Source organism: Dama dama, chromosome 15 (assembly GCF_033118175.1).
Source record: "Dama dama isolate Ldn47 chromosome 15, ASM3311817v1, whole genome shotgun sequence".
In the NCBI taxonomy this organism is placed as follows: Eukaryota; Metazoa; Chordata; class Mammalia; order Artiodactyla; family Cervidae; genus Dama; species Dama dama.
Genome location: NC_083695.1, coordinates 26,398,543 through 26,422,669, shown reverse-complemented (window position 1 = coordinate 26,422,669; position 24,127 = coordinate 26,398,543). Strand labels below are relative to the sequence as shown.

Below are 24,127 nucleotides of genomic sequence, written 5' to 3'. Positions count from 1 at the left end.
CCATCTCTCTGCTGATTCATCTGAATTCATTTGTTTACCCATAGCCTGTCCATTGACGATACAGAAACATTTTAGCTCAGACAATCAGTGGATTTCATCTGCAATGAATGAGATAAATTGCTTAGAAATAGCTGGGAAGAAGCAGATTATACATTTTGGGGTAACATAGATAAATGTCTTACATGTGACTTACTGTTCTTTTGTTTCAAATACATAATTTGTCTTTTCTTGCTCTGTGACCTCATTGGCTGTTGTACTAGAGAACAAAGACAAAAGTCGTGGGCATTGTGTTTTAGCGTCTCTGTAATTTGGCCCCAACTTAATTCTCATAATTCTTAATGTTCCTTCTCCTTTTGCTTTCTTCCTCAGTTCTTCCTCCTCACCACACCAGCACAGTAACCTTTTCTCTGGATGGTGTACTTACTCATCACCAAATTTCCCACCACTTCCACCTCTACCTACAGACACATACACATCTTTGTATATGTGGATTGGTGCCTGACTTGTTCTGCTTATTCCCTATACAACTCCACAACTCCTAATTGATTGAGAAAGTTTAATATAAATGCTACTTCTGCCCTGAAAGCTTTGCCATTTTTATCAGCTAGAATTCCTCTTTTTTTTCTCCTGGAGTGCTTATAGCATTGATAGTTGTTTTAAAGCAGTAACCATATTCTGTTTGTGTTTCTCTTATTTAGTGGTTTTTTCTTCACAATGGATTTTAAATCCTTAAAATGATAGTTATAAGCATCTCTCATTTAGCAAATGTTTTCTGTAGCTCTGACCACTGTAGTACTTACATTATTGGGTTTTATCTCCCCCCAAAAGAAACAGTGCCATAGCGTTATTATCTCAATCTCTCAAGTAAGTCAGTTTACCTAGCAAACTGGTAGAGCCGAGGTTTCAGCCCACGTCCATCTAATCCCAGCCCAAATCTGTGACCACTCTTCCAGGGGCCAGGGATAATGGCCTTTTCATTGTCAGAACTTTCAGTATGTAATACACTGATTTATAATATTTTTTTCTTCCTTAGTATATATTTTACATGTTTTTACATTTTCAATTTTCTTCTTCCTTTAATTTCTTTTCTCATTTATTTGAGAACTGCATACATATTGAAATTCTATATAAGGAAGATTTTTTTAAACCCTCTTTACTTCATTAAAAAAACTAAATCAAATATATTCCACTTCTACTGAATTATGCAGAGTGAAACAGATACTGGATTTCACTAAAGGCAGACTAATTTTTCATATATTAATATATTGAGAAATAATTGTTTCATTAATGCAAAAATAAAGACATATGTTATGTCAAATAAAATAGGGTTCTGGTGAAAACAAACAAAACAGTTTGATTTATTCTGTAGTTGCTGAATTGATGAATTGCTATAGTCATCTCTTCTCCTTGTTGGGAGTTCAGTTCAGCTCAGTCACTCAGTCGTGTCTGACTCTTTGCGAGCCCATGGACTGCAGCACGCTGACTTCCCTGTCTATCACCAACTCCTGGAGCTTACTCAAATTCATGTCCCTTGAGTTGGTGATGCCATCCAACCATCTCATATTCTGTCATCCCCTTCTCCTCCTGCCTTCAATCTTTCCTAGCATCAGGATTTTTTCCAATGGGTCAGTTTTTTGCACCAGGTGGCCAAAGTATTGGAGTTTCAGCTTAAGCATCAGTCCTTCCAATGAATATTCAGGACTGATTTCCTTTAGGATGGACTAGCTGGATCTCCTTGAAGTCCAAGGGACTCTCAAGAGTCTTCTCCAACACCGCAGTTCAAAAGCATCAATTCTTCAGTGCTCAGCCTTCTTTATAGTCCAACTCACGCATCCATACATGACTACTAGAAAAACTATAGCTTTGACAGACAGACCTTTGTTGGCAAAGTAATGTCTCTGCTTTTTAATATGCTGTCTAGGTTTGTCATAGCTTTTCTTCCAAGGAGCAAGCATCTTTTAATTTCATGGCTTATTTCACCATCTGCAATGATTTTAAATCCCAAAAGTTAGACTGTCACTGTTTCCATTGTTTCCCCATCTATTTGCCATGAAGTGATGGAACCAGGTGCCATGATCTTAGTTTTCTGAATGTTGAGTTTTAAGACAGCTTTTCACTCTCCTCTTTCACTTTCATCAAGATGCTCTTTAGTTCTTCTTCACTTTCTGCCATAAGCGTGGTGTCATCTGCATATCTGAGGTTATTGATATTTCTCCTGGCAGTCTTGATTCCAGCTTGTGCTTCATCCAGCCCAGCATTTCTCATGATGTACTCTGCATGTAAGTTAAATAATCAGGGTGACAATATATAGCTTTGACGTACTCCTTTCCAATTTGGAACCAGTCTCTTGTTCCAGGTCCAGTTCTAACTGTTGCTTCTTGACCTGCATACAGATTTCTCAGGAGGCAGGTCAGGTGGTCTGGTATTCCCATCTCTTTTAGAATTTTGTTGGGAGTACCAGGGCCTACTCATAAATATATATGTAGGTTCTTATACCTACTCCTCATCATTCTCATCATCAAATAATAAGTATCTACACATCTCATTAAGCTGACACAGCATGCATATGCTGAATTAATTATTATATTATTATTATATAACATAATGTTATTGTGTTATATAATAATGTTTATTATATTAACATAGTTATTAAATTAACAAAGTTATTAAATTAACATAGTTCCTATGTTAATTTAGTTTTGAAAGTCATATTTTGCTACTTGACTTAAAATGGCATTCATATACACAAATATAAGTTTTATGGTTTCCTTAGGATGATTCTTTTCTAAAACACTTTCTTTCCTTTTTACTTCTCTTCTACTCATAATTTTTCTGTTCCCTTATTTGGTAGGGGTGAGGGTGTTCAGGGTTTTCTTACAGTTTTAAGGCATAGCTCCCACTTTTGGGTTTTCATTGTAGAGAAATATAGTATTTTATTTGAGATCCCAAACCATTTACATCAGTGGGAAATAGAACAACTGATGTCTCAAAGCCTTTTATTAAACTGTAGTAAGAAAAGGTGGAAAACCCCTCAATTTAGTTTTGTGTCTGGAAGCTTTCATTCCTGACCACAAACAGATATTTATTGAAAATACATACCTCTAACTCCTATTGTCCTCTCACTAACTTCGGATTTAAGTGCTGTGGCTTCTAAGAAAAATGTCCTATTTTCACATTGGCATGTTGGATTCTTCTTTAAAGTTTTTTTCATCCAAGTGAAAGGAATGAACTGTTTCACTTGGCAGGAAAATAATATAAAAATAAACAAGATAGAGCCTACTTAGTTATCACACATGGATATTGATGACTGTGCAATTTCAATGAAAAAAATCCCATATGAATATGTCAGAACATATAAAGGAAATTTCTTAGCATAGCATTCAGGGTCTTCCATAGTTTGTCCCTATATTCATTTATAGTTTTATCTCATTTCCTCTTTCACAGCCAGCCATAAGACAGGAGATGGCAGAATTAAACTCAGTGTTTTGCAAAAAGTGGCAAAGTGATCATCAATGGGCTGTTTATGTAAGACATCAGAGTCTGTTACTTGCTATGTGAGCAAACAGTGCTAACACCAGATGCATGTGTCTACTTTGTATTGGATTCTCCTGAAAGCAGATCCTAAGACTGAGGCCTTTATTCAGGTCATTTATTTCAGAGGTAATTACTAGCAGCAAGTGTAAAAGAACCTCAAGCAAAAAAGAACAGGCAGGAAAGGAGGAACCAATATATTATTGAGGTTGTCACTATAGGCATCAGTTGCTTAAGGACCTCTGAGAAGGGACAGAATGTCTCCCAGAATTGTCTGATCAGTAGATGGAAGCTGAGAATTTTATCCAGTAGCTCCCACCCCCATTGGATGAGGGTTACGTCTAATGGTGTTGAGTTTCCAGAACTTGCAGACTATTTGTGCTTGACCTGAGAATCTCATAGAGACTTGGAGCAGGCCCTGAGAAGGATTAATAGAATGAAGCATGGAATGCACTGGAGGTGGTATATCTTTGGAGGACATGGAACTGTCCCCAGGAATAACAGCCGGAATCAGAGACTGGTCCAATGGATGAGATGTAAAGAACCAAAGGCCTCTAATGTAGTCTGTAATCATAGCTATGAATGTGATGGTAAATGATCATAAATCAGTAAGAGAGATGATCTGGTGAGAAAAGGGTGGGTTGATTGCATTAATTGTGCTCTTTGTGGTTTGCGTGGGGTGAAGGTGCTTTCAAAAGAGAAGATGTCCCCCTGCCTGCTGACTGCGTGCTATACCTTAAGGGTATCTCTTATGTCTAACACAAATCACCATTTTCTGGCCATTTCCTTCTGTCATCTTTTACTCTTTCTGTCTGAATTTTGTTATTTTCACCTCAAATACCTTTCACTATTTCCATTCTGCCTAAGGAAATCCTATTTCAATCTTTAGCACCATATTCCAGTCACATCAGATGCTTGTGATTTGGGAGGATCTATTTTCTTTGCTCGTGATAATCTCTATTCCTAGAATATGATGTTTGCCAGCTCCAACTCTTAACATCCTAATCAGTTTTTTAAATGAATTATATATGTAACATCCTTATAGAAATCTCGTTAACTATGACAATCAATTGTTTTTTATTTGTTTGCACTTCCTGTAAGATACTCATCAAACTCTGTCTCATTTCCTCCCTAAGTTACCCCATCTCTGTCATTCTATTATTCCCCAAATTGCTTCAAATGGTGCTTTGCCCTTAGATAGACAACTCAAAATGCATTTGTTACATTGAATGAATATACAAATACCGAAGATTCATTTTGCTCATTATGCATGATAGTATCTTGTATCAGGTAATTTTAGCCATTTTCCAACAGAATCATGAAAACATTGGCACAGAACTTATTTGAAAGCATATTTTCCAGTTTTTCTGTCTTGTCCTACTGAATATAATATGTGGTACCCTTTTTCTTGGTTATTATATTATGTAGTTAGCAACACGTCTTAGGAAAAAAGCAAAAAATGTGTTCTGAAGTAATAGAACCGGACATGGAGCAATGGACAGGTTCCAAATTGGGAAAGGAGCACGTCAAGGCTGTATACTGTCATGCTGCTTATTTAACTTATATGCAGAGTACATCATGTGAAATGCAAGGCTGGATGAAACACAAGCTAGAGTCAAGATTGCAGGAAGAAATATCAGTAACCTCAGTTATGCAGATGACACCACCCTTATGGCAGAAAGCGAAGAGGAACTAAACAGCCTCTTGATGAAAATGAAAGAGGATAGCGAAAAAGCTGGCTTAAAGCTCAACATTAAAAAAAACTAAGATCATGGCATCCAGTCCCATTACTTCATGGCAAATAGATGGGGAAACATTGAAAACAGTGACAGACTTTATTATCCTGGGGTCCAAAATCACTGCAGATGGTGACTGCAGCCATGAAATTAAAACTCTTGCTCCTTGGAGGAAAAGTTGTGACAAACCTAAATAGTGTATTAAAAAGCAGAGATATACTTTGCCAACAAAGGTCTGTAGAGTCAAAGCTATAGTTTTTCCAGTAGTCATATGAGATGTTGTACCATAAAGAAGGCTGAACATTGAAGAATTGATGCTTTTGAACTGTGGTGTTGGAGAAGACTCTTGAGAGTCCCTTGAACTGCAAGGAGATCAAACCAGTCAGTCCTAAAGGAAATCAACCTTGAATATCCATTAGAAAGACTGATGCTGAAGCTCCAATACTCTGGCCACCTGATACATAGAGTTGACTCACTGGAAAAGACCCTGATGCTGGGAAACATTGATTGCAGAAGGAGAAGGGAACAACAGAAGACAAGATGGTTGAATGGCATCACTGACTCAGTGGATGTGAGTTTGAGCAAACTCCGGGAGATGGTGAGGGATAGGGATACCTGGGCTGCTGTAGTCCATGTGGTGGCAAAGAGTCAGATATGACTAAGTCATTGAACAATAACAAATTTGTTTTAATCTAAAAAAAATTAATCAAAGTGTTTATTCTTTAATTAAGAGTAAATCAGCTATACATCAAACCTCAACTCTATAGATATTTCAATATTTGTATATGAGATGCTGGATGGAATGAGTAGCAAGGAAAATTAGTTGAAAACTTGAAGAAACAATAATAAAAAAAGAACAGGGGAGTAAATACCTTTAAAATGAAGGAAAGGCAAGGTGGCGCCACTGAGGAAAGATGCAGACCAGAGCAAATATATTCAGTCCTGGAAGAAGATTGCTGTAATTATTCAAGTATTTACAAAAATTGGCATAATCTAAGACAATAGTTATTTGTGTTACTATCAATTTTATATGGTAATAAATCAAAATGTATTCTTTTAAAGCGTAGGAGGACAATCTCAGTCTGACTTTTGAGTTTAGTTGTAGATAAGAACACACATCAAAGTCTTTTATATGAGAAACAATCCCTCTTTAAACCTGTCTCAATGTAGTTAATAACAAGTCTTATTTCTTAATGTGACAATCAAATTACTAGAAACAGGAGTTTATTCCATCTCCATGTCTTCGATCCCATTCACTCTTCCAGCCATAGCAATAGGGTTGCTGTTCCCACTTTCCACTAAACTTAGTATTCTAGTGGTCAAATCCCATAGAGAAGTCTTGGTTCTTTTAATTTAACTTATCTTTAAAATACAATTCTGAACCATTTTATCTTCTTGAAATTCCTGTCAGTCTCTTGATTTTCCTTTATTGTAATATTTAATGGCACTGTCTCCTCCATTAGATTATAAGGAATCCTGTGTTTCCAACATGGCATTTCTCACAATATCTAGCTCTTGGTAGAAATTAAGGGGAAATGTGTTCAGAAATACTCATTGAATTGAAAAATCAAATACATAGATAAGGAGATTCAACATATCTATAATGTGGGTATTACAATTGTGTTTGGTAGGATAAGTTCATTTGTAGGGCATTGAAACAGAACTTTATTTGAAAGTTTCCCTTTTGGCTGTTGATCATTTGATCTCTGTTTCATGGCCATCATCTCAGTCTCTTTTTAAGGTCCTACTCTTTCATCTACCCATCCATGCCCATATTACTCATAAGTGGTAATATTTTCTAAGATTTTATTCATGGACATCTCACTGTGAATCTCCCTCTATACCATTCTGTTCACCTCCTTGGTTTGAATTACCTACCTTATGTATGCTGGCTTTCAATCCCGTATCTTTAGTGTAAATCTTCTCTTGGCCCTCCTTCTATATGTTAATGAAAGAAGAAAAGGATAAAGGGGAGAGAAGGTCATTGAAAATAACTCCACCTCTGAGAGATTTCTTCTACTTTTCTCTTACATATGTAGAACTAACATACCTTATGCTGCTGCTAAGTCGCTTCAGTCGCGTCCGACTCTGTGTGACCCCATAGACGGCAGCCCACCAGGCTCCCCCATCCCTGGGATTCTCCAGGCAAGAACACTGGAGTGGGTTGCCATTTCCTTCTCCAATGCATGAAAGTGAAAAGTGAAAGTGAAGTCGCTCAGTCGTGTCTGACTCTTAGCGACCCCGTGGACTGCAGCCTACCAGGCTCCTCCGTCCATGGGATTTTCCAGGCAAGGGTACTGGAGTGGGGTGCCATTACCTTCTCCGAACACACCTTATAGTTGCCAGCTAACTCCTAACTTATGATTTGTTGTCTGACTTCACTGGTCTACTCTTTGTGGGCATCAAACGCTCATTCACTTAAGGTCTTCTTCCCCTCTCCTGGAAACACTTAGCACTCTACACCCTGTGGAAGTAAGTGCTCAGTAAATGTTAATTAGTTGCCATTAGTGATTTACTTTTCTGCATGCTAAGCAGGATCTTTCCTTGGGGATCTTTCTACTGCTTTTGTGAAATTGTTGGGAGCCATAAAATTTCACAGTTCTTCTGAGAAAGCTCCACTATCTTAGATGAAGGTATTTTCTCCCCATCCCCAAATCTATAACTATTATGGATTTATCCTATAATTGCTAAAGGAAGAGAGGCAGTGTTTTGTTTTTTTTTTTCCTTCCATGTAGCTACATCATTCAACCCCTTGAAAGTGTATTAATTCTCATGTAATCCAAAACTAGAATAAGTATCTCCTGGTTTTAAAATACATACTAAAATGTAATTTTCACAAAAGGCAAATTATAGATTCTGTCTGATATTTATTCATATTTGTGTTTTATTACATAGGTTATTAAATTAAGTGAGGGAATTGACCAAAAACTTTGGAACCATTCATACTCATTGACATTATTAATGAAACATTCAAATTATTGTGATCCTTAAAAACTCAATATTATATAAATATAATGCATTAATTTTCCAACTCAGTTTTAAATTTCAGAAAATATCTGCTGAGTAGAATAATTGCCTGATTGTCATTTATAAGCTTACACATAATCTAATTTAAAAGAACTAATTGTAGCAGAATGTTATACTTGTTTAATAATTTAAGGTGTGAGGGCAAGAACAATTAATGCAAACAAAGAAAATTGGACATCAAACTCATTTATTATTCTCCTTGCTCTATTAATCTGTTATCAACTGGCATAAGCAGTGATCTAACTTGGTTTAATTACCTTGAAGTCTACAATTTAGCTAATCAAAATTTATCATGAGTTTTTCCTACAAGGTAGAAAACATATTATAATTTTGTAATTATGAAAATACATGCTGTACAATGTTGTTTGTACACATGCATAAACACTATGAGAGTGCAGTTTCTTTGAGGGAAAAATGGAGTACTATCACTTACAATCTGACCTCTAGGCTAAATACAGTTTAAGAAAAAAATAGTAATTTTTGAGAGCAAGAAAGCTATTGCTTAATAGTTTTTTTTTCTTGGATATTTACCTTGTTTTAGCTTTGTAAGTGACATTCATACACAGTCTTAAATACTATGATTTTAAAAGACTGTGCAAAAATATATAAAAGGAATTTTGTAATTACTGAGATTGTAAAAATAGGAAATAATATGAACCATTTTCTGGGGAAAAAAACACAAAACAAAACAACAACAACTGAATTTTTTACTTCTCCTCAGCTCCGTAAGGCTATCATAGATCATGTGTCAGACTCTTTTTTGGATACAACAGTCCCACTTCTGGTTCTCATTGAAGCTGCCAAGAATGGCCGGGAAAAGGAAATAAAAGAATATGCTGCGATATTCCGTGAACACACCAGCAGGCTTGTAGAGGTAAGTGTGCTGGAATTATAACTACTCTAAATCCAGGAGAATAGGGCTCTCATTCTGCATTTATAGCTGAACTGAGGTCAGATACAAACTTTTGACCATTTATAGCAAATGAAACAGAGATGGGCGAAAGTAATATGAAGGTATGTGTGTCAAATTGTATGAACTATTCCCCACTGTCTCGGAAAAGGAACAATTTATTTAGAAAGAATTGTGAAAATATGATGAATATATTTTCTTAATACATTTTCTTTTCAGAGTAACACACACACACGAAACCTGGTTAAACATAGCTTTTACCATTACAAATAGTTTCTTCATATTCTGATTTAAAAGCATTAAATGCTCTCTGTCATGCCATTTTATTGTTTCTCATCTTTTCATGGTTCTGTTACTCCTCAGCCTTTCAAATCATGTTCATCTATGAAACATGACTCTAGAATGTAGGATATACAGGGATAGAGAACCCAGAGTAATTAAGTAGAGATAGTGGATTGGTCCATGTCCCCGTAGAGGCAAGAGGAGATGATAATAAAACTTAATCCTCTTCTGCTTGGAAACTGGAGACATTCCCCATATTTTGGGAGGTGGATTGTCATATGAAGGAGCTATGAAGTGCTGGGCAATTCCTAGAAAACAGATAATGAAATCTGCTGTATTATGGGCATCAGTAATGCAGCCACGGTATAAGAGAAAGCTGAGTGGAAGAATACCCAACACCAGTAAAAAGGTGAGAGTACTCACAAGCCCAGGAACCAGTGGCAGGAAGGGGGAAATGTAGTTGAACTGATCCTCATACTGAACTAGTACCCATTAGTATGACTCTACCAGTTGTTTTTGGCTTGTGTCTAAGCTTATTGTCAGTGCCCATGCTGTGCTGATTATTAAATGTTTTGACTGCCAGAACCTTCCTATATAGGCCATGAACTCTGTGGTGGAACATATGTTTGGGGGCCTAAATTGCTTATCAAATTTGTGTTAGAAATAGTTGCCACTTGATAGAAACACAGCATTCTATACAACATTTACTAAGGTAGAAGACTTTCCCAACATTTTTAATGTGGATCTGCTGGGAAGGAAGTTTCCATGTAACTAGCACTTCCACTATAAACTTTCTGCACCCCAATATTCACAACTAGAAAATGAAAGGAGTGGATAAATAGGTGATTACTAATATAATTTCAGCCCTAAAACTGCCCCACCTCCCAATTTGAAATCTTTGACGTTCCCGAGAATACTATGAGACAGGGCAACTGATATAATTCCCATTGGCCTTATGTGGAAATAAAGTACAAAACCCAGACCAAGCTGATGAAGAGTCAAAGCTGAGTTCCAGGTTTGCTTGCATTTAACTAATCCAGTCAATTGCTTATTATTTATTTATATATTCCTTCTTGTACTCATTCCTCAAATATTTATTAACTATTCCCACAGGAAAATGTTAAAAATTAAAAGAGAGCAGAACAGAAGGAGCAAGTCATTAAAGGCACCAAACTAAATGTTCAGGCTGCTCTGAATCATGAACCTTTTGTCTAGAAATGTTTTTTCTAAGCTGAAGGAACACTAAATTATGAAAGTAACTTTTTAGTGAAAAATTCTGAGAGTAAAAGTTGGTTTCTGCTAATAAGGTTTCATCCTTTTCCTATTTTCAGTTTAGTTTCTAATGAGACATAAATCTCTTAAGGTGCTCAATGAAGGACTCCTTGATCACACATTTTTGGGAAAAAAAGTTATATTTGTCCTTGTGGAGATTTTACATTTCTGAAAAATCCAGATATAAAGAGACCTCTTTAAGTTAAAATTTCCCCAAATCAATTTACGTGAAGTACTCTTTCTTTCATAAAACTTATTAGGAAGGTGCTGCCTTCCAGGACCCTTGAGAATACTATCTTAATTTTATTACCAAATGACAGTTTATTATTTTGTAGATAGAGCTCTAAGAATCTATTTTAAATTTTTAAGGATTTTGAAAATTCCGTATTTAATGTGAATATGAAACAATAACAGATTTTTGGAATTTTGAGTTACTGAGGGACTTATTCAACTCTCTTTGTTCCCTTAACACATTATAATGAGGTTATGTCGGCTTTGGAATGTTCCATTTCTCATTCTGGTATTACTTAGAAACTTGCCTTCAATTCCAATAAGCTTTTACTACTTAACAAACATTCTCAAACTTAGTGCTTTAAAACAGTAATTTATTATTTACGATTACTCTCTTACTGATTTGTGTGTTGACTGGGCAGTTCTTACGTAGGGTCTCTCATGTTCTTGTTGTCAACTGTTAGTTGGAGCTGAAGCCCTTCAAAGGTTTGACTAGGCTAGACATCCAAGATGGTACATTCACAAGTTTGAAAGTGCATGCTTTCTGTCAGCTGGGAGCTTAGCTGTGGTTGTTGACTGCAGCACAAACCAATATATAGCTTTTCCATTGGCTTCAGCTTCTCACAGCATAATTTCTGGGTTCTGAGATAAGAAGTCCCAAGAGCAAGTCAGAAACAGGAAGTAGAGCTGACATTCCCTTAATGCCTGGGCCCAGAAGTTGATAGAGTGCAGTTTCCACTGTTCTTTATTGACTGAAGCAGTCATAGAGCCTGCCCAAACACAAGGGAATGGGAGGGGGCGTGAGACTCCACCTCTAGCTGGAAGGAGCAGCAGAATATTTGTGACCACCTTTAATCTACGCTTCTCTCCTCAGGGCTTCATTTGCTTCTGCTGTAAAGTGAAGGTTAAACAAGATAACAACTAAGGTCACTACCAGTTTCTAAAATAGTAAGATCTGACACATTACAAGAGAGACACTCTGACCTTTCTAAGAGATATAGAAGAAAATGAAAATTGTTTTTAAGTATACTGCTTGAACACTAGGTTGTTTATATATATCAAGGGAAAGAAAAAAAAAAAGAAAGAAACACTGCATTTATCTCCTGGGAAAATTCTTTTTTTGAAAGGAGCTGTCTAACCAAAGCAACAGAGAAAATCATCATTAATTTACTACAAACATTGAGACAGAAGTGTCTGGGGCAGAGTCTGAGTATATAAGACAGCTCAAATATATCATTTTCAGAGGACATTGTGAGTTCACTTTGTATAGATTGCTTACCAGTCTTACCACCTCCTTTTTCCTTACCACTGCCCCTATACAGACATGCACATATACCCACCTTATTTCCAAGCTGGGTTATCTGACATAGTAGGGCAAAAGTCTTAGATTCTAAATGACTTCAAGAAAAAGCTATTTTCACTCTGTCTGGGTTTTGATACCTCAACTCTGTCAGAGAAATCTGCAATCTAAAAGTAAACTTGTTGAGGGAAGTCTTAAATGTGAAAAAAAAGCCCATTTTTAAAGGATTTCTGTCAGATCTTTGGAGAAAAACTCCATGCTGTTTAAAGGAATGCTTTAGATAATGGTTAACTTGTGACTTCTATGAAAGGAATGGTAAAAAAGTAGAATGGAACACAAAGGGGAAAAAACACAAAATGGTAAGAAATTCTGTGGGAAATATGTAGAAAACAAAACATATTCAGAGCATTGGAGAAAGAAATGGGAATGAGAAGCTGAGTGACCAATAAATTAGGCCTAAACATTCTCATCCTCTAGTAAAGTCATGTCTATTTTATTATTTAGTAAGTAGTAAGTTTAGTATAAGTCTAATATATATAATATGTGTGTTTTATGTAGTAAGTTTAATATAAAATGACCATGGGTGAATGATGGTTAAAAACCGTGGGCAGTTTCAGTAACTGGAGAACTTAGATCCTTGTGGCTAATTTTATCTTAATGTTGAATTAAGTAACTATTATGCAAAGCTTTCTACTTTGAACATCCAAGTTAGTCTGTGTTCTTAGAACCATCAGGACACCATAGGAATGAGAGGCAGGAGTCAAGAGGCTGACATTTTAAATATGATTAGCAATTAATACAAATGTACTCGTTGAATTGTGCTCCACAACACTGATGATGTCTTAGGTCACCATTAACTCTACTGGCTGCCACCAGTCATACTATTAAACAAGAAGTTAAAAATACTAATTTTACCTTAAAAATAAAAATATTCAGTAATTCTTGAGAGTAAGGATTTTATTTCTTATCACTTTAAACCTCCTCTAATAGCAAAGTCTATAAGCTAGTTCTTAATATTATCTGTCTTGAATGAAGAAACGCATTCCTAACACCAATGCAGTCTTCTTTCTCTCTAAAAAGTTGACTGAAGAGTTCCAGTAACTGGACTTGAGATATACACCTGATCCCAATTATTTAGTAGCGTCCCTTTCTGCTCTATTGTAAAAGGATGCTTTAAAATAATACTTCACAGTGATAATAGCAAATAATTATCAAAACCAGACATTATAAACCCTGCTCCAGATCTCCTTCAGAAGGAATCTGTAACAATTTGATAACATCTTTTAAGAATTTTGCCCAAGATACAGTTTGTAACTTTAATGTGGTAATATAACTATTATTCAAAACCATGCTATCATATATTAAATAATAGGCATTGTTTTTACTATTATTTAATATATCTCTAAAATTAAATCTTAAAAATTCCACCATTATTTTTTTTGGTTTTATTACTATTTGTTTTCACCAAGTAAATTCATGCTGAACACTACACTTGCTACCAATTAAATGGTAAAATCTCCTATTTGTTCCATGGATATTATCATATTAATCATTATTAAGCATTACAGTGTTAATAATCTAGGCCTAAAAATTTCCTGTGAATTAGTGAAGTTTCTTTATGTGAAAAGCCAGCTTCGTCAGTGCTTTGACTTATTCATCAAAAATTCATCTGTCTTGATGTACCTTATTTTAGTAAGTTTCATGGGAGCCTTTCATCAAAAAGGAAAAAGTGGGTGGACATTTAATTATAATACTTCCCTCCAACCTACAAAGCTGATTGTTCCCACTCACAAAATGGCAAGCCAGATTTAGCAAAGCCCCAGTGCCAAGAGAGAAGACTTTAGAGGGGACTCTTGCTGTTTGCAAGAAGTGCTCATTGCTATCAGCTCTACTAATGTTGCATTTTGACAGAATGCTGTTCAAGTGTCACACAATGCTTTAATTGATCATCTGTTATAAAATAAGGATATATTTGGTTATAAATAAATCAGGCTTTTAGAGTCCTATCCCATTCTTCCTCCTTTCCACCCCTCAAGAAGAAAAGAAAAAAAAAAAAAAAGAACAAACTGATATTTACACTTGTGCACAAACTAACAACTGTTCTCAGTGAGCATCTTGGCAGCTCTCCTCTTTTGCTGGTGAGGGGATATTATAGCTAAGTCAGAAATGTTTTTGCTTATATAGAATAGAGCACACATGTGTGACTGCCCACTCCCTGGATTAGAAACTACTCAGCATTTTGACCTTCTTTTAGCTAAAAGACATGATGAACTTGATTCTTGAAAGCCTATCCTGAAAGCATGGTGAGTGGCCTTTCCATATTTTAGAGGTTTCTTTATAAATTTTCTATTCATGATCTTTGGAATATAGGGAAAGGTTAGTGAGACAATTATAGATAAGTCAGAGACTTTCTATAACAAATGCAGGTATTTTTTAATGGAATACAGTGTTTTGGAATTAAGAGGAGAAAGAAAATTATGTGAGATTAGTTTGGGAATTCAGCATGAGGTTCGCAATATTTACATTAAACCTTGAAAACTAGTCAGGATTTGGATTTGAAAAACTAGAACTCTGAGTGGAGATACAGCATAAATAAAGTCACAATTTTCATCCCTGTGTTGCAAGAATATAGTAGAAGTGAAATCTAGATTGTCAATTGATAGTGTAAAGTGAGTTAGTGGTAGTTGATGAACAGCCTTGAATATTTGAATGCCAGGGTGAAGGAATTAGATATCATCTTATAGAACTGGATCCAGCAAGTTGCTTGTCACTAGGGAAGTCTCTAAAGGGAAGTCATATTGTATAGGGGCAATTTTGCATCCAAACATAAAAATTTCTACCCTTAATAATTGATTTAAATCTCATGAACATAAACTGGCATTTAAAAATGTCTGCATGTAAAACCTAATTTATTATCATACATTAAAGAGAAAGAAGAAACTTAGTTTTAATCATGAAATTGGAACAGACAAGCAAATATCTCAGGGCTTAATGGTATCCAATAGAAATAGAAGCCAGGCCACACGCATAATTTTAAATTTCCTAGTAGGCATTCTAAAAATAAACAGGTGTTGATGGGCATCTAGGTTGCTTCCATGTCCTAGCTATTATAAACAGTGCTGCGATGAACATTGGGGTGCACGTGTCTCTTTCAGATCTGGTTTCCTTGGTGTGTATGCCCAGAAGTGGGATTGCTGGGTCATATGGCAGTTCTATCTCCAGTTTTTTAAGGAATCTCCACACTGTTCTCCGTAGTGACTGTACTAGTTTGCATTCCCACCAACAGTGTAAGAGGGTTCCCTTTTCATGGCTGATTCATGTCAATGTATGGCAAAAACCACTACAATGTTGTAAAGTAATTAGCCTCCAACTAGTAAAAATAAATGGAAAAAAATAAATAAATAAAAATAAACAGGTGAACTAATTTTAATGATGCTTTATTTAATCCAGTACAAACTATTATTTTGATATGTAATTAATATAAAAACTATTGATGAGACATCCTTTTTTGTACTAAGTCTTAGAAATCTGGTGTATATTTACACTTAAGGCCTGTATTTACTAGCCATATTTTAAGTACAAAAAGGCCACAAGTGGCTCATGGCTATATCTTAGACAGTGCAATTCTAGACAGATGATTAGCAAGTTGAGTACAGGAGTGTATTCATTCACCACCTGATTCATTTAACATGTGTTCAGTCCCTACATGTGCTAGATTCCTGACATACTATCTAGAATCTTTGTTGTTGTTTCTCTGGCTAGATATATAAGTAAATGCAACATTTAATAAATCATTGTTGAATGAATTAGTGTATAAAAATGCAGTTGAATGTCCATTAATCCTGCTGTTGCTGCCGCCAAGTCGCTCAGTCGTGTCTGACTCTGTGTGACCCCATAGACGGCAGCCCACCAGGCTCCCCTGTCCCTGGGATTCTCCAGGCAAGAACACTGAAGTGGGTAGCCATTTCCTTCTCCAATGCATAAAAGTGAAAAGTGAAAGTGAAGTCACTCAGTCGTGTCCGACTCTTAGCGACCCCATGGACTGCAGTCTACCAGGCTCCTCCATCCATGGTATTTTCCATTAATCCTAGGAAATCTTTAAAGATGGTAACAGTGTGGCTTACTGAGTAAAAAGTGAAATATGAAGACTTTCTTGATGTTCTTTGGAAAGTTGCTCAGTATCTCAGATCTGACCTGTGAAGGGCATTCAGTTCAGTTCAGCCACTCAGTTGTGTCTGACTCTTTGCGACCCCAAGGACTGCAGCACTCCAGGCGTCCCTGTCCATCACCAACTCCCAGAGCTTACTCAGACTCATGTCCATAGAGTTGGTGATGCCATCCAACCATCTCATCCTCTGTCGTCCCCTTCTCCTCCTGCCTTCTATCTTGCCCAGCATCAGGTTCTTTTCCAGTGAGTTAGCTCTTCACATCATGTGGTCAAGTGTTAGAGTTTCAGCTTCAGTTTCAGTCCTTCCAATGAGTATTCAGGACTGATTTCCTTTAGGATGGACTGGTTGGATCTCCTTGCAGTCCAAAGGACTCTCAAGAGTCTTCTCTAATATCACAGTTCAAAAGCATCAATTCTTCAGTGCTCAACTTTCTGTATAGTCCAACTCTCACATCCATACATGACTACTGGAAAAACCATAGCTTTGACTAGATGGACAATTGTTGGCAAAGTAATGTCTCTGCTTTTTATATGCTGTCTAGGTTGGTCATAGGTTTTCTCCCAAGGAGCAAGTGTCTTTTAATTTCATGGCTGCAGTCACCATCTGCAGTGATTTTGGAGCCCCCCAAAATAAAGTCTGTCATTGTTTCCATTGTTTTCCCATGTATTTGCCATGAAGTGATGAGACCAGATGCCTTGACCTTAGTTTTCTGAATGTTGAGTTTTAAGCCAACTTTTTCACTCTCCTCTTTTACTTTCATCAAGGGGCTTTTTAGTTCCTCTTCTCTTTCTGCCATGAGGGTGGTGTCATCTGCATATCTGAGGTTATTGATATTTCTCCCGGCAATCTTGATTCCAGCTTGTGCTTCATCCAGTCCAGCATTTCTCATAATGTGCTCTGCATATAAGTTAAATAAGCAAGGTGACAATATACAGCCTTGATGTACTCCTTTCCCAATTTGGAACCAGTCTGTTGTTCCATGTCCAGTTCTAGCTGTTGCTTCCTGACCTACATACAGATTTCTCAGGAGGCAGGTCAGGTGGTCTGGTAGTCCCATCTCTTTCAGAATTTTCCACATTTTCTTGTGATCCACACAGTCAAAGGCTTTGCTGTAATCAATAAAGCAGAAGTAGATGTTTTTCTGGCATTCTCTTGCTTTTTCGATGATCCAATGGATGTTGGATATTTGATCTATGGTGCTTCTGCCTTTTCTGAATCAACTTGAACATCTGGAAGTTCACAGTTCACATACTGTTGAAGTCTGTCTTGGAGAATTTTGAGCATTACTTTGCTAGTATGTGAGATGTGTGCAATTGTCCAGTAGTTTGAACATTCTTTGGGATTGCCTTTCTTAGGGATTGGAATGAAAACTGACCTTTTCCAGTCCTGTGGCCACTGCTGAGTTTTCCAAAGTTGCTGGCATATGGAGTGCAGCACTTTCACAGCATCATCTTTTAGGATTTGAAATAGCTCACCTGGAATTTCGTCACCTCCACTAGCTTTGTTCATAGTGATGCTTCCTAATGCCCACTTGAATTTGCATTCCAGGATATCTGCCTCTAGGTGAATGATCACACCATCATGGTTACGTGGGTCATGAAGATCTTTTTTGTGTAATTCTTCTGTGTATACTTGCCACCTCTTCTTATATCGTCTGCTTCTGTTAGGTCCATACCATTTCCGTGCTTTATTGCGCCCATCTTTGCATGAAATGTTCCCTTGGTATCTCTTTTTCTTGATGAGATTGCTAATCTTTCCCATTCTATTGTTTTCCTCTATGTTTTTTGCATTGAACTCTGAGGAAGGCTTTCTTGTCTCGCCTTGCTGTTCTTTGGAACTCTGCATTCAGATGCCGTGCTCCATTGTAGAGTGTGGGTAACAGTAAACTGGAAGGGCTGACCCTGAAATGCCGTGTAATGTGGACAGCACTGTTTGGTGTCTTCTTCCCTTTCCTCTCTTTAATGTGTTTCTTTTTTTTCCCCAAAAATCTTATCTGGAAAGAGCTTACTTGAGTCTCGAAACCCCGTGAGCAATGAAAATTTCTTTAGGAAATTCATTTTATAAGATAATTTGAAATATATTGTAGTTGTTGAACCTTTGTGTACAACGTCCAGATACAGATAGAAGCGTTTTTCAGGAACATTAACACGCCAAAAAATAGGCATGTGCAAAAATACCTTGTGCTCAAATTGTGTACTCAATATTTTGATACATAATTAATTAATACAAAACCTCTCTGAAACTTGAAACTTCCCCATATTACTCTCCATGATTGCATTTGGCCAAAAGTTAACAAGCAAACATGCTGGCAATTGCTGATGAGTAATCTGAGACCTAGAAGCCACCAAGTTTTTTTTTTTTTAATCAACAGTCTGATTATGCAAGTTGGAGATAATCTGTTTCTTTTAATCAATTCACTAATCCACTCAATTAAAAAGAAATTGAGTCCCTACATAATGTGATCTATTAAGATCATTTATACAGATTCCTGCTATTTAAAACTGGTTTCATTTTTGTCTTTTATGTTTTAAAATGTATGGCTTTGACTCACCTGCTTAGGTGACTTTAGCAAATTAATTAGCCTCTATGGAATTCAATTTAATTATCCATAGATGGAAAAAAAAGGATTAATGCTCACAATATGATTGAGAAAGATATTTTATTACCTTTTTGCTGATAAGGAAACTGTAGCTGGAAGAAATGAAGCAACTAGCCTAATATACACATCTAATAAATGGCAGAGTAGGGAATCAACTTGGTTTTATCAATGGCAGGGATTAAGTAAATAAAGGTAGCACAATAAATCTAAAAATTGAAAGTGAACCCAAGTTTTACTTATTTAATTCCCTGATGGTGAGAGCAGAAACCCTTCCGAATGCCTTTTAGATGAGAGACCTGCCAGTAAGTGGATCAAGTTGCAAAAGTTCCAAGAGTTGACTTTATTTTTTTTCTGAGACTCTCTAATCTTATTCCACCTTCCTTAGCTAGAAAAGCAGAAAAAGCCCATGTTTTCACTCATGAAATACTTCTGCATTCAGGTGTTCTTCATAACTCTTGGTTAACTATTTAGCTAATGCTTAGTGGTTAGTCCAGGATATAAGACCTAAATGAGATCAGTACAGGTAGTTCATTTGTAAGGTGATTGTCCAGAACTTGAAATATATTTTGACTTATAATCAGTGTTATTGACACTGTTTAGCATTCTTAGTCTGCAAAAGCCTATAAAATTAAAATTTGCAGAGCACTGTATTAGAAGTATTCTTCCTAACCTAAATATGCATTTAGAGGTGCCCCCCTCACCTTGTGGTGCAGAGCATCACTAAGGTAGGCGCAGAAAATTCAGATGTTTACAGTAGAGGACAAGCTAGTAATAAATGTAAGGGTTCCATGGGATGGGCCTCTGATGAAATGGAGGAGATAAACCTAATGAAATGACTGGCCTCAACTCATCTCTGGAGAAGGCAATGGCACCCCACTCCAATGCTCTTGCCTGGAAAATCCCGTGGATGGAGGAGCCTGGTAGGCTGCAGTCCATGGGGTCGCTGAGAGTTGGACAGGACTGAGTGACTTCACTTTCACTTTTGCTTTTCATGCACTGGAAAAGGAAATGGGAACCCACTCCAGTGTTCTTGCCTGGAGAATCCCAGGGATGGGGGAGCCTGGTGGGCTGCCATCTGTGGGGTTGCACAGAGCCGGACACAACTGAAGCAACTTAGCAGCAGCAACAACTCATCTTTGGTCAGTTATTGCTATGCATAAATGCAGACCCTGGATTCTGACATTATAATTTCTTAAAAGAACCCAGAAGTACAGATTTTAATGTAAAATTCTTTTAATTTGTAGGTGTAGACAACTAAATCACGTTAAAACAAAATTAAAGCAAAACCAGAATTTCATCATTTGTGCCAATACATAATGCCAAAGATCAGTAGAATTTCAGTCTCTGCTCTGAGGTCAAGTTTTGAAAGACAAGCTCTAGCAAGATGTATTTTTGTAGGAAATTTAGATAATATCTGGAGAATGTCCTGATGGTAAGAATTGGGTATTGAAGCTAGGTAGTAAAATATGGAAAGAAGTTGGTTTAGGGAAGTGGGTTCATTTCAATTTTCTTTCCTCTATTAGTTAATCTTTGAAATAGGAGATAAATTGAAAAGGGTTAAGAGCTCAGAGATGATAAGGTTTCCTCTTATCATCTCTGTTGCTTGGAAGCAATTCTAGGCTAGAAATGGGGAAACATAAAGGGGGATCTTGCCAAAGGACATTTCATATGTATGTTAAACTCAGTTAAAGCTATACCTTGTGTATGTTCAATACATTCCTTTTATAAGAAATCAGTTAGCCTGACACTTTCTGCAAAAGGAAGTGTTATATTTCATGCTTTTAAAAAAATGCCCCCATTACTGAAAATTGAGTCAAATTTACTTTGCATTCCTTTGATCACTTTGTCTATCGTATAAGGAACATGAAAAGAGACTTGGGTTTTCTAGATCATTCTTTGACAGTTTTGTGAAATTATGCATGGAGTCCCAAAAGAAAAGCAGAACATCTTTAGAGGATTTGAACTGTGTGCTTTGAATCAGTCTGTTAAATTACTGCTACAAATTCTCTTTCTCCTTCCCGCATCTTTCTTTCACTTAAACTCTCCTCCTCACTCTTTCACTCCAGCTATAGCTACAGTCAAATTATTATTCATTGTGTCAAAGGAGAACATCTAGTAGCTTTAATTTTCCTTTGCTGGCAACATGATGTCTAAAGAGTTGGCATTATGCTTGCAAAAAGACATCTATCCTCAAATAAGTATTTTTTAAGGCATGAGCTATGCTGGTGCTGGGGGTTCAATCACAGACAGAAAAAGACTTTGCCCTATCGGAGCTTGTCGTCAAGGAGGCAGTAAATGGTAATTGTGTATGGTTGTGCATTGGAGAAGGAAATGGCAACCCACTCCAGTGTTCTAGCCTGGAGAATCCCAGGGATGGGGTCCCAGAGAGTCAGACACGACTGAAGTGACTTAGCAGTAGCAGCAGCAGTGATAAGTGATGTGGATGAACTACTGGGTTCTATGAGGACATTTAAGGTTATTGGGTAGGTTTAGGATAAAAACATTACAGTTTTGGAGAACTGACTTCTAAGCTGTCAACGTAAAAGGATTTTTTGTTAAAAAGTCAGATTAGGGGCTTCCCTGGCAATCCAGTGGTTAAGACTGCACTTCCAATGCAGGGGGCACAGGTTTAATCCCTGGCCACGGAGGAGCTAAGATCACACATGCCAGGCAGCCAAGAAGCTAAATAAATAAATGAAACTGTGTCTGAAAAAAAAGTCAAATTAGTCAAAGGAGAAGTCGAAAGAGGGGTATTTTAGGGATAGGATTGGGCTGGCACATTAATTTGCCAGAAATAAGCAGTGCAGATTTCTTATATGGTACCAAGTTATAAGAAACTGTCAAACGTCTTTTTCTAAAATGGCTATTTTGCCTTCCCTTCAGCAATGTGTAAAATTTCCAGTTGCTCCATATCCTTGCCAGTGCTTGGTATTGTCAAATTTTTTGTTTTGCCTTTCTAATGTATATAATTATTTTATTATGCCTCTAATTTGCATTTCCCTAATCACTCATGATGTTGCATATCATTTTTATGATAAAATTATAAAAATATAATTCTTTATAATTTACCTATTAAAATATATACACTCCAGTGATTTTTAGAATATTCAGAGTTGTGCAACCATCACAATCAATTTTAAAGCATTTTGATTTCACCTAAACTAGATAATCACTAATTTACTTTCTGTCCCTGTAGATTTGCCTATTCTTGATGCTATGTATAAGTGGGACCATACAACACGTGGTCTTTTGTGACTGGCTTCTTTTACTCAGCATAATGTTTTCAAGTTTCATCATGTGTAGCATGCACCAGCACTTCATTCCCTTTTATGGCTAATTCTGTGTGTGGGTATATCGTGATTTATTTGTTTATTCATAAGTTGTTGGTCATTGGGCTCTTTCCACCTTTTGGCTATTATTTGTAATTCTGATGAACATTTTTATATAGGTTTTTGTGTGGGCATGTGTTTTTATTTCTCTTGGGTACATACCTAACAGTGGAATTCCTGGGTCATGTGATAACCCTATATTTACCACATGTGATGACCCTGTATTAACCATTTGAGAAACTGCCAGACTCTTTTCTAGTGGTACCAGGCTCTGCCATTTTATATTCCTACCAGCAATGTGTGAGGGTTTCAGTTCTACTCATCTTTGTCAGTACTTATTGTTTGCCTTTGATTATAGTCATCCTAGTGTATACATCTCATTGTTGCTTTGGTTTGCAATTCCTCCATGGCAAATTATGTTACATGTAATTTCACTTGCTTATTGCCTACTTGTATATCTTTTCTAGGTAAATATTAGTTTAAATCTTTGACTCATTTTGCAAATTGGATTGTTATCTTTTTATTATTGAGATATAGTAGTTCTTTCTGTATTCCAGAGGCAAGTCCCTTATTGGATATGTGATTTGCAAAGTTTTCTTCCATTTTGTGTGTTGTCTTTTCATTTCTTGATGGTACCCTTTGAAAGTCAAAAGTTTTAAATATTGACAAAGTTCTATTTACCTCTTTTTTTATTTTGTTCTTTGTGCTCTTGGCTTCATATCTAAGAAACCATTGACTAATTAAAAGTTATGAAGATTTGTGCTTATGTTTTATTCTAGGAGTTTTATACATTTAACTCTTACATTTGTGTATTAGATTAACTATGAGTTAGCTTTCATTTATGGTATTGCATATATGAGAAGAATCTAATATTATTAGTTTTATGCAGTCTCCTTGTTGCTCAGTGATAAGGAATTTGCCTACAATGCAGGAGATGCAGGTTTGATCCCTGGGTTGGGAAGATCCCTTGGACAGAGGAGCCTGAAAGCCTGCAGTTCATGGGATCACGTAAGAGTCAGACATGACTTAGCAATTGTTAACAACAACAAATTCATTAGTTCCAGAACCATTTGTTGAAAAGGCTACTATCTTCTAATTGAACCCTATAAATCAATAGACTAAAAATATGAGTGTTTATTTCTTGACTCAGTTCTATTCCATTGATCTATATGTCCACTATTATGTCAGTGCCACTCTATCTTGATTGCTGTAGCTTTGTTGTAAGTTTTAAAATCAGAAAATGTGAGTTCTCCTCCAATTTTGTTCTTTGTTTTTCAATATAGTTTTGGCTATTATGAGTCCTTTGAATTTCCATATGAATTTTGGGATAAGTATGTCATTCCTGAGGAAAAAATATGTGGAATTTTGATAGGGTCTGTGTTGCATCTGTAGATTAATTTGGTGCATATTTCCATCTTTACAATTTTAACAATGTTAAATCTTCTGATCCATGAATGTGAAATGTCTTTCCATTTACTTAGATCTGCTGTAATTTATTTCAACAATTTTTTGTAGTTTTCAGTATATAAGTTTGTGCTTCTTTAGTTATTCCTAGCATTTTGTTCCTTTTGATGCTATTATACATGTTATTGTTTCTTATTTTTATTTTTAGTTTTTTTTTTTTTTGCAATATATTGAAATGCAGTATTTTATGTGAATTGACCTTGCATCCTGCAACTTTGCCAAACTTATTTATTAGTTATAATAGGTTGAGTAAGTTTGTGTGTACTGCTTAATATTT

At 36.3% G+C, this 24,127-nt stretch overlaps 1 protein-coding gene across 1 annotated transcript in view; it reads left to right on the top strand.

Moving 5' to 3' along the window:
• The window catches only part of CTNNA3 (catenin alpha 3), a 1,844,203-nt gene that overhangs the window by 977,397 nt on the left and 842,679 nt on the right, over positions 1 to 24,127 (top strand). The window contains exon 10 of the mRNA XM_061163003.1: positions 9,016 to 9,168. Within this exon, the coding sequence (XP_061018986.1) occupies positions 9,016 to 9,168 (153 nt within the window). The remainder of the gene's footprint in view (positions 1 to 9,015; positions 9,169 to 24,127) is intronic.